At 41.1% G+C, this 10,217-nt stretch overlaps 1 protein-coding gene across 1 annotated transcript; it reads right to left on the reverse strand.

Annotated features, from left to right (window-relative positions):
* Nucleotides 1–145: 145 nt before the first annotated feature.
* fzd6 (frizzled class receptor 6) lies at nucleotides 146–8,340 on the reverse strand. Its single transcript, XM_069655796.1, has 7 exons — nucleotides 7,946–8,340; nucleotides 4,150–4,346; nucleotides 3,487–4,066; nucleotides 2,937–3,356; nucleotides 2,430–2,578; nucleotides 1,913–2,332; nucleotides 146–1,683 (listed from the first exon to the last, which is right to left on the reverse strand). Exons 1-7 carry the CDS (start codon nucleotides 8,129–8,131, stop codon nucleotides 1,533–1,535), a joined length of 2,103 nt encoding a protein of 700 aa, XP_069511897.1. The 5' UTR covers nucleotides 8,132–8,340; the 3' UTR covers nucleotides 146–1,532.
* Nucleotides 8,341–10,217: the final 1,877 nt, after the last annotated feature.

A 10,217-nucleotide genomic window follows, 5' to 3' on the forward strand; every position in this document is an offset into this window, starting at 1 on the left:
TATAAAGTTAATATTGTCCTTTGTCTTTCTGGACCGATTTGATTGCACTCTTTCACCACATATAATTAATGTTTATAAACGACTTACAATTTCAATGTTTTATTCAAATGTATTTTATTACAATTAAATTGGATCCATACAAAATGGAGCAAGATAGGCTACAATATAAAAACAGTAAAAACGGCTCAAAGTCTTAAAGAGCATCTGATAGACTACACTAAGTCTAGGTACATCATAAGAAAGACCCCCGTCCACAGGACAAAACATGTGCAACAAAAAACAGGGATTCCCTTTTCATAAATGTTTCTGGAATTGATCTGTGACCCCAAAATACTAAAGGTATAGACACTTTAGGGAAGAATCTCTCCCTTACACAACAGAACAGACGGTACAGCATGACAGCAATTTAATAAATCCCATACGTTGTTCTGGAAGTACTTGAAGGAGAAATGTGTTATAAATAAGCCCTGAACAAAGCCACAAATGTTCTTTTTTGTGATTGTTTATGACTAGTCATACTTAATGATTTTAGGTTTGTGCTTAACATGACAGATAGTGCAAAGCCATTTTGATTTGTTTCCTCAATTTGACTTAAACTCATAGCAATTTACAGCAAGTACACAGGTAGACATCACACATGCAACACATCTGTAGGTTCTATGGAGTTCTTTGAAAAGGAGGAGCTACTCTAAGAAAGGCACATTCTTTTACAAAACTATAAAGCTAACATTATTCGAATGGAGGACACTTTCTTGTGAGACCTCTGCAAATCTGTACAACTATGACATGTAGAAACACTGAAATAAGAACAGTAGAAGTACTTTTTGACAAAAAAAAAAAAAATACAATTCAGAAAATCAACAGTCTACAAAAACACTACATCAAGTTTAAGAATATGTCCTTTTTTCAAAAAGTAGCACACTGTATTACAAGATGAGGTTTAAAGGACTTTAAGACATTCAAAAATAGTTTAACATAGGAAGACTTTCCTTAAGTTGAATGTTTGGTAATATCTTGACCTTACATAACATAACTCAGTGTAGAGATTAGTCCAGTTAAAGACTTAATTTCCAATAAAAAATAGAATATTTTCATAAATATTGCTAAAATGTATTCTATGCCATTAAGCTACAAATCTAAAAGAAGTCCTAAGGTTCTTCATGCATGCTTTTAATTAATGACCATTTAGAGATGTATATGTGGAACACAGCTATGCTACTGGAACATGAAGAAATAAACAATATAGCCAGAAGCTCAGTAAAGCTGAAAGACACAGTTGTCACCTTAACTAAATGACCCACAGATTCTGGTCCAAACATACCACATTCAAAAGAGTAGGTTTGTCAAATATTGCAGGCGAAACATTCACTGACCACAGTCTAACCAATACAATCATCATATGATGCATGACGCTTATACATTCTATGACACAAAGGTTTACTAAAGTTTCAACAGACAATTGAACCAGCCCTAAGTGTGACTGATGTGTCTGAGTGGTTTAAAGGATGGATGAATCCAGGGGCTCAGGTGTCTCAGCAGCTGCTGTTCTTTGTGGCCTTGCTCTCCTCAGGCACCTGGTTGGTAGGGTCCTGGATGCTGCTGCTGTGTGAAAGGTTTAAAGCTGGATGCTGCTGGGGACTGGGGACCTGCCTGACCTCTGACAGCTCGCTCCTCGGAGTCATCCTAAACCAGCAGGGACACATTATTATTAGTGGTGGTTATTACTTGTGCAGATTTAGTTCTGTATAACAAAAAACAATGGAGGAAAAAGCTGTCTAAACAAAACCTTGCTACAACAGAAATGTCTAGTACCACATTTAGTAAAAGTCTTGCATCTGTGCTTTCCAGAAACATAGGTTATAAAAACACTCAAGAATCCAGGATCAACATATTTCACACCTGTCTTACTCACCTCCCATCTGGGACTCTGTGCATGCTCTCTGAGCGGCTGCTGATCTTACTGGAGCTCCCCCCTTTGCTACGTCTCTCTCCTACCTCCCTCTCTCTGTCCCTCTCCCTTTCCCCTCTCCTAGAGCTCCTGCCGGAGGCGCCCCTGTCCAGGTGCTGTCTTGCCGAGACCTCGGACAGAGAGCCTTGCACATGAGGCTCGTGATTGCCCAACGCCAACGCAGAGGTTCCTTGATTGGTTGTGGTGGCAGCAGTGGAGGCATTGGTGGCTGCAGCACCGGTGCTCGTGCCCATGGACTTGGAGATGACCTTGAGCTTGTGGGAGCTTGGCTTGTAGTGCTTCTTCTTGTGCTGGGCGCGGCTGTTGTGCTTGAGAAAGAACTCGCAGGACTCCTGCAGCACCCGGCGGCTCTCACTGATGGGACTGTGGGTCAGAGAACAAAAGAGTATAGTGACATTACATATTTATTTTCATGTAACCTGAATTGAAACATGAAACAGGAAAAGAAATGTGATCTTACTCTCTCTTGCGCGTCCTGTTGAAGAAGTAGGCCCACTCAGAGCACGTCTTTTTGCTGCTGACCCAGAACACTGCAGATATCCCAACAATCAGCGTCATTAAATATTTCACCAGGAACAAGGAGAGGTCAGGACGGTCAAGCTCTGTTGACTGAAACAAAGAGACAAACACAAGTAATGACAGAACGCTTGTGACTTAGTGTGTGTAAAAGCAATTCTAGGCTTGAGACAAAGTTTTTAATCTTAATATAGTTTCAGCTTAAGTTAATTTAAGTGATAGTTTCTCTAAACTTAATGCAGGATTTCAATTGTCTTATAAAACATTTGCCTAAATATCTGTATTAAGTTGCTTTAAATTAGCCATTTGCCCCCTTATAGTCAATGCTAACAAGCTGCTGACCTTTAATCAACTGTGTAAGACTAAGTTAGAAAGTCTTCTCTAATGTGCCCTTTGGCCTTAACGTGTTTGGAGGCACACCACCCTCAGCAAGTGAATGAGCTACAGCTACCTTATAGGAGCAGGGGATGCTGTACTCCTGACAGCGGTCGTTGATCCATGTATTTTCCCAGGTGCTGCGATGACTCTGTTCATAGGTGTAGCAGGCTAACAGGGTGACCAGCGGGACCAGATAGAGGCAGCTGAATATGCCAATTCGGATCATAAACTTCTTCAGCTTCTCCTGGTTGCGCTCGTCGTGCTGGATGACCTGTCGGACGTGGTTTAGAGAAACAATGCCCGCCAGGATGAGACAGAGACCAACGACGACACCCACACACAGAGGAGCCAGAACAAAGTAGCGCAAGGTGTCCAGGTCGTAGAGCCCCACAAAGCAGACCCCGCTGATATTGTCTCCTTCAACTTTGTTCAGAGCCAGCAGCATGATAGTCAGTGCCCCGGGGATTCCCCAGGCAGCAGAGTGGAACCACACCTAAAGTCACAGGACACATGAATTAATATTTTCAACAGCATCAACCATTTTCCTCGCTGTTATTAGTTTTCATTGCTGAATTTGCTTGCTACATTTGCCTCTTAAAAACATTACGTTCTTCAATCCTTACCGCTTTCTTCTCAATGGCCTCACAGCTCCACTTGGGTCCAGCTGCCAGGAACCACGTGATAGTGAGTATGACCCACCAGACAATGCCGGCAATGGAGAAGAAGTACAGCAGCATAAAAATCAGAGTGCAGCCTTTGCTTTGAGAGCCCAGCACCACTGTATCCACACCGGCAGGATGTGCTGCTTTGGTACAAGCTGCATTGTTCCCAAGCAGGAAGCCAATGAAGTATATGAGCGAGACAAAGCTGTAGCAGACAGCGTAGAATATTATGGGGCGCTCTGGGTAGCGAAAACGTTTAACGTCAATGAGGAAAGTGAGGAAGGTGAAGAGTGTGGCACCCAAGCAGATGATGGAGCACACACCAATGAAGCTCTTTGCAAATTCGATGTCGTGGGGTTTAAAGTACATGTTGGAGCAAGGCGGAGAGCAGTCCTGGGCGCCCAGGAACGATGATCCCTGGCCTGGTTTGGTCTTCAGCTGCAGAGGGCACCAGAAGCCAAGGTCCCTCTTAGCTGCCGAGGAGCTCATTGGAGTCGTTGCAGGAAGGTCCGAACCGCCAGATAAGCTACACGAGTCCAACCTGGTGAAACAAAAGTAAACTTCTATATTGACTGATCCACTGGTGTTGCTTTTGTGGATTAACTATAATTGTTATTTTCTTACTTGTCACACTGTAGCTCAGGGGGCCAGGCAATACCAAAGATTCGTATATTCTCCTCGCAGTCAGACAGAACGGTTTCACACTCCTCTCTGCATGGACGGATCACCTTGTTCTCCTCGGTGCATTCTGGGATAAAGGCCTGGCACAGGAAGTGGTGGACGTCTGGAGAGCAGCGCAGGTTTGCCAGGGGCATAAATGGCTAGAGATAGCAAGAAAGGTTACATCAGTTTAGTTATTCATGCTTGAGGTTAATCTAAAAATACATCAACTTGCTCTGAATGTCCTATCAGGTCTGACTGAGTCTATGTAAATGATAGATATTAACATTGGTTTTACCCCTAAATATTTGATCATTTCGGGCAAAATTTTAGATCATGAAAAAACCTCTGAAGATGCAATGCACAGCCGGATAAAGTCACTTTTTTGCCTTAGATATAAATATTCAATCAGCTGTGAATTAAACTTAACTCAATTGAGTTCTGACAGATGGGAACGGTCACAAAAGGGAAGAAAGGGTTGTGAGATGTTAAACAGAGCTTTAAAAGAAAATAGTAGTACATGTAATGTTTTTTTTTTATTTCTCCAATTTTTGCTTTTTCTTGTGAAACTGATGAGTAACTCTTGATGTAAGCAGGTTATAACAGGAGACAAGAAAATCAGTCTTAGGCTGACCTGGTTATAACACATTTTGCAGTAATGGATCATGTGTTATCTTTGCTTCATTTTAAGGCGTTAAGAAGCGAATAACTCCCCCAAATAATACATTAACTTCATTTTGTTGATCTGCAGAGATCTTTAGCAGCACACAAAGGGGCCCATTCAAACGCTGGTAACCACGGCCTCCCGCTTCAACATACTGGCCAGGAGCTTGAGGACTAAGAAGTGGGGGGTGTGGTATAGGCGGCAGGAAATGAGTGCACGGACATTTGGAAACACACGACAGGCCAGGAAGGCTGGAATGCACAAAGCTGTTGATAGGCTGGGTTGCAGTTGAAGCACAGTAGTATTGTGTCTACAGAACAACACGGGTAGATACACAAATTACACTGAGATCTCATTCCAGGTAAACATGTCAGGATCATGTCTATACTGTGTGTACGTTTTGGACTTGCAGAGGTTTCTTTATTATTGCTTTTCACTGCGTCCACTACCATCAGTTGTTTACTCAGAACTCTTTTTACACCATCTGCAATGTTTTCAAGCTGTTTTTGTTTGAACTGTATGACCCGTTATCAGACCAACACAAACAGATTTCAGTCAGTCTATTCTGCTAATATTTGGAGAAAAAACAAACACACACACTCCGACACAGTATACTATTCAAAGTTTCCTCTTCTTTTTTTTCCTGAAATCCAGTCTGGCAGTAGGCCCACGTCTCTGGGGCCTGGGTTGACAGTAAGCGTCCTTGTCTCTCTCCAGCGGAGGTCCTGGACTCCTTCTCAATAAGCTCCCCATTGCTCAACAATCTGACCTTTATTCGCTTTTCGCCAGAGTTACTGTAAAAACTGCCCTCATTTCAGAAACCTTCAGCCAGGATCAGGGGTACAAGTCGATCTGCTCTTAAAGGCGAAATCCTCTGCAGAGAATTTTATAGCAAAGTATTTCAAGGCTTAAATGATGGAAACAAAATGCACTTCCAAACTTTTCCCTAAACTTTGAAGACTTTGGTGTTCTGGCTTCATTCATGTATCAATTAGTCTTTGCATTCATTTTGTATTATAACACTTTAAACTTTCCTATTTCAAAAGCCAGCAAACACTAGTAAAATCTGCGTGGAAAAAGGTTAGCCCTCCTCCGGAAAATCCCACTAACAGGGCGGACTGAGCCCATGCTGAAGCAGAAGTCTGCTTGATTACAGCGTCAGGGCTTTGAGATCATAGCACACTTTCGAAGAGAGCTATGCATAGTGTGTAAGGTTGAGTGTAAGCCAGAGAGTGTAATCCAGTCACCTGGGAGACAGGACCTACTGTAGGAGGTAAGACCGTGTACAGGAGGGAAATGTGTGAGCGATTAACAGAGATAGAATACTCCTGTTGTGGTATGCTGGGGAGGCTTTGTGTGGGACTGGGTGTGTCTTCCCCCCTTCCTCCAGAAATCAAAGGCTCCTCACAACAAAGTCGATGAAGTTGCCTGTGGCCAAATTTGCTGTGAAATAAAAAGCTGATACCTGCTAGCCTGCTACCTTTGCCAGATGCCACACAAAAGAGTCCTTCAACACATCACTGTTCATTCTCAATGCTCTGACACCTAATGTGTGTAACCCAAACCCTGGCCTTGAGGAATGCCAGGACAAAGATGCAACAACTACAGAGACTGAGTTGCACACAAGAAAACACTTTGTTTAAAGGCATGTCAGAAAATCAAGGCCAGTTACTGAAGTTATGTTAGTCCTGATTTTGACAAAGAAAAATCAATAAGCAAGAAGGAACATTGTATGCTGAGATATGAATTCAGCAAGAACATATACATAACTATGATACTGCATGCGTACTGATTTTGCCAAATTTGTTTTTGCCACCGTAAGGAGATGTGCTGTCAACTTTGGCGGTGCACTAATGACTCTCACAAGTCATAGCTTACAAACATTAATGCAACCCATTTTTTCCCTACCTTTTCAACAAGCTAGTATTGATTGCTTTCCATTAGCAATGTAAGACTTCGGTCCCTCCTTAACATTTTAGGAAGACCCGCCATGTTTGTAGTCTACTCAAAAAGTTGAAGCTACTTGTGTTACTTTTAGGTCATGTTATTTACGCTTAACATGGAGCTGTATCCCCTTTATGTCACTATCATACAAAGGAGGTTTTTAGCTAGCATTCAGTGTATTTCTTTCATAGATCCACTTGTGGTGAGGGAAGATGGCCGGACTGTCAAGTCGCAGCAACGGGAAGTCCTGCAACCTCAGCAATCTCTGCACTATTTATGTTAAAAGCTGATTTTAATCACAATAACATTTTAACTATATTTATAAAAAGCATGTCCTCAAAAAATTAATGAATGAATGAATGTTCCTATGTATCTACTTTTCTTGTTAAAGGAACCTAATTTGTTTTTCTAATGGGGAAACATAGATTTCAATGTGAAAATCCTGTATAGTTCTAGCCAATAACCGACTCATAGTTATCATGTTCACAACAAATATCAACATGTGCTTGATAACAATCAGGCATGATTTGTTGACACATTGTGTGTGCCTGTTGATGACAATTACAAAGGAGTCATTATAGTTCAATCTTCTAAACAATGGCAGCCATGAAGAATGCTAACCAAAGCAATTATTTTAAGATGATATTCATTATCTTTAAATGTGACTTCAATCACAATTTATATTTACAAGCAGAGGAAACTTTTTTCTCTATGACAGCTTAATTACAACTCTCAAACCCAGACTAACAAGAATCTTTAGGAGGCTTTAGCAGCTATGAAATCCCTCATCATACTTTTTCCGCCTTCACTCTATTAAAGAGCTTAACCGTGTGACAGTGTCACTGCTTCCGTCTCTGTCAGTGTGTTCCTGTGCATCATTTGAGCGCAACGCAAAGTGTTGGGACATTCATTACAACTGAAAATGAAGTCATGTGGGTTTTAACAATGTTTGGTGTTTAACCAGTTTCTCTTCTCACACACAGAATTGACTTGTATTGCCTGGCCTGCCTTGCACCACATTTAAAAAGCAGAAATTTACCTCTGACACTTCAAGCCTTTAAATTAGGAATCTATTTTTAAGAAGTCATACCTGAAAAAGGAAAATAAATTAAAAAGGTTGTTTCATAAGTCTGTAACGTTAGGGGGACTCACCTCCATCTTACTGGCTGCCATATCCTGGTCATAGTGCTCCATCATGTTGGGAAAGAAGGTCATGTTGTAGGGCATCCCCAGGCACCGATACACTTTGATGGGCTCGCAGGTAAACAAGCTGTGGGCTCTGCAGCTTCCCACCCATATCAAAGCCAGGCAGGCCCACAGTGGTCCTGGCATCAACATTGCAGCTGCTGATTTGGAAGGAATGTGAGTGAGTATATCCCGCTATAACAGGTTTCTTTTTGGCTCAGTGTGAGGATATTTTGGCCCAAGGAATGAATTGTTCTGGCTCACTGTCATCCACATTTCACATCTCCTGGGGTCATGTTAGTGGATCACCTGGGCACTGCAACAGGTAGAACTTTCCCAACAATCAAACGGTAGGATAAACTCCCACATTCCTGCAAATAAAGTATTTATATTTATTTTTATAGGTTTGTTCTTTCAGTTTCATAACAATTAAGCATATCAAGCATAGAAGTTCATCTTGGACCACAACCTTTAATTCATGAATGTTTTTTTTCCGGAACCTGAGAAATTTGTACGCATTTGTTTATTACTATATTTAAAACAGAATTGCAAAGCAGATGTAGACTGAAGCGCTAACATCAAAGTATTATATATAAAAACTTTTATGTTTTATCATCCAGAGAGTCAAATAAAGCTAAGCATATTCAAAGTAAAATTATCTGGGCTGGGCACCCAAACATATCCCTTGAGGTCCAGGGGCTTCAGTTTAGAGGCACTGGTACAGGACACATCAGTAAAACAAAATTAAGGCACCAAAATGCAATCAGTCCTAGTGCAGACTTCAAGTTCATGCACTGGTTGGGGAATGCAAGAGATGGAGGCTGATTAAGTAAAATGAGTCTGAGCTTGTTGCTGCAATGTAAAGTGTCTAAGTTTCTCATGCACACATTGGCATGTGCAACTAAGTATCTTTAAGGCTTGACAGAATATATTACTAACTACATTAGTTCTAGTTGGGCTAAATGTTGTATACTAACAAATGTGCCTGTATCTTAAAACAGGCAGAATTGTATTTTCTTTAAATAAAGACATGGTATTTTAAGGATGAAGGTCGTTGTTAATAAGGGTATTTTAATTCCTTATGGATGTTTACACCGGCAACTCAAGTAACCACCTTCTACTAGCAGATGTAGTCCTATAACTTGAGTTCCTACTGCTGCGCTGAATCATGAGTAATAGTATAATAACATGGAATTGGTTTATAATGAACATTAACTTTTGGGTAAGCAGGCAAGCATTGATTAAAGAGACAATACAAGTTAACACTGCTCAAATTTGACACGTACCATAACAACAACCTTCAATGTAACAAGTAGCTTACAGGTTCGCAAAAAATAAAAAACACATTCCTAATACATGTACTCGACTAAGTTTATCCCGGTTACCCAAGTACTTCTAAAAGTATGTCAGGCTATCGGCAGGATAGCCGTTATACCGTAAATTAGTTTCCAAAAGCGGGGAGAGAGTAAGTAAGTAAACAGCCCTGCCTCGGTTAACGCCATGGGACGGAGGCCCGAAACAACTTCGGTCGAGTAAGTTATAAAAACAAAATTACGAGGATAAAGTACGAAACACAAACACTCACCCCAACTGCCAATCTATTTGTGTAACAGCTGACTACATGGAGACTCGCTGGAGCAATTCCGTGGGGAATTAGGAAGCGTGTTTCCTGCGATAAACTCCAACACAGTCCCTTCGACTTTTCTTGCCCGGCTGCTGTGTAGTGAAGATGCCTTCATGCACGGTTGGAAACTTTGATTTTTTTTAAACCGAGGTGAAACCTAGATTGTATTCGTTATTAACTCGATACATTTGATTTAAACGTTACAGCTAGTACAATGCACAGGTGAGAATATATAAATGCGAAACATTTATTTTGTCGGTTATATTGTGTTTTGAAATTCTTTGCCTGTTGGCCTCATCTCTGATGCACATGATTGCACTGGTAGGGATGGAAAGAGGGATTGACGGGTAGCACGGGAACGTAGCATGAGTGCAAATGGGCAGATGCAGGATGAGACAATCCCAGACCAAAAAAGAGAAACTGCAAGGGTTTTTTTAATCAAACAGTTTGATTTTTTGGGTTATGTTAGCCGACTTATACACTACTTTAGACAATATTATTTCTTTTGTTGTTAAACTCAATCGACCTTTGTTTTATTTATGTTTTTTTACGTCATCAACAGGAGGTGGTGTCACTTTTCATGAAATGATGAACAGATTAGGGGGTGAGTGTAGT

This window comes from Semicossyphus pulcher, unplaced genomic scaffold (genome assembly GCF_022749685.1).
Source record: "Semicossyphus pulcher isolate SPU_LCO1_2020_fin unplaced genomic scaffold, fSemPul1.0.p SCAF_9, whole genome shotgun sequence".
Classification (NCBI taxonomy): Eukaryota; Metazoa; Chordata; class Actinopteri; order Labriformes; family Labridae; genus Semicossyphus; species Semicossyphus pulcher.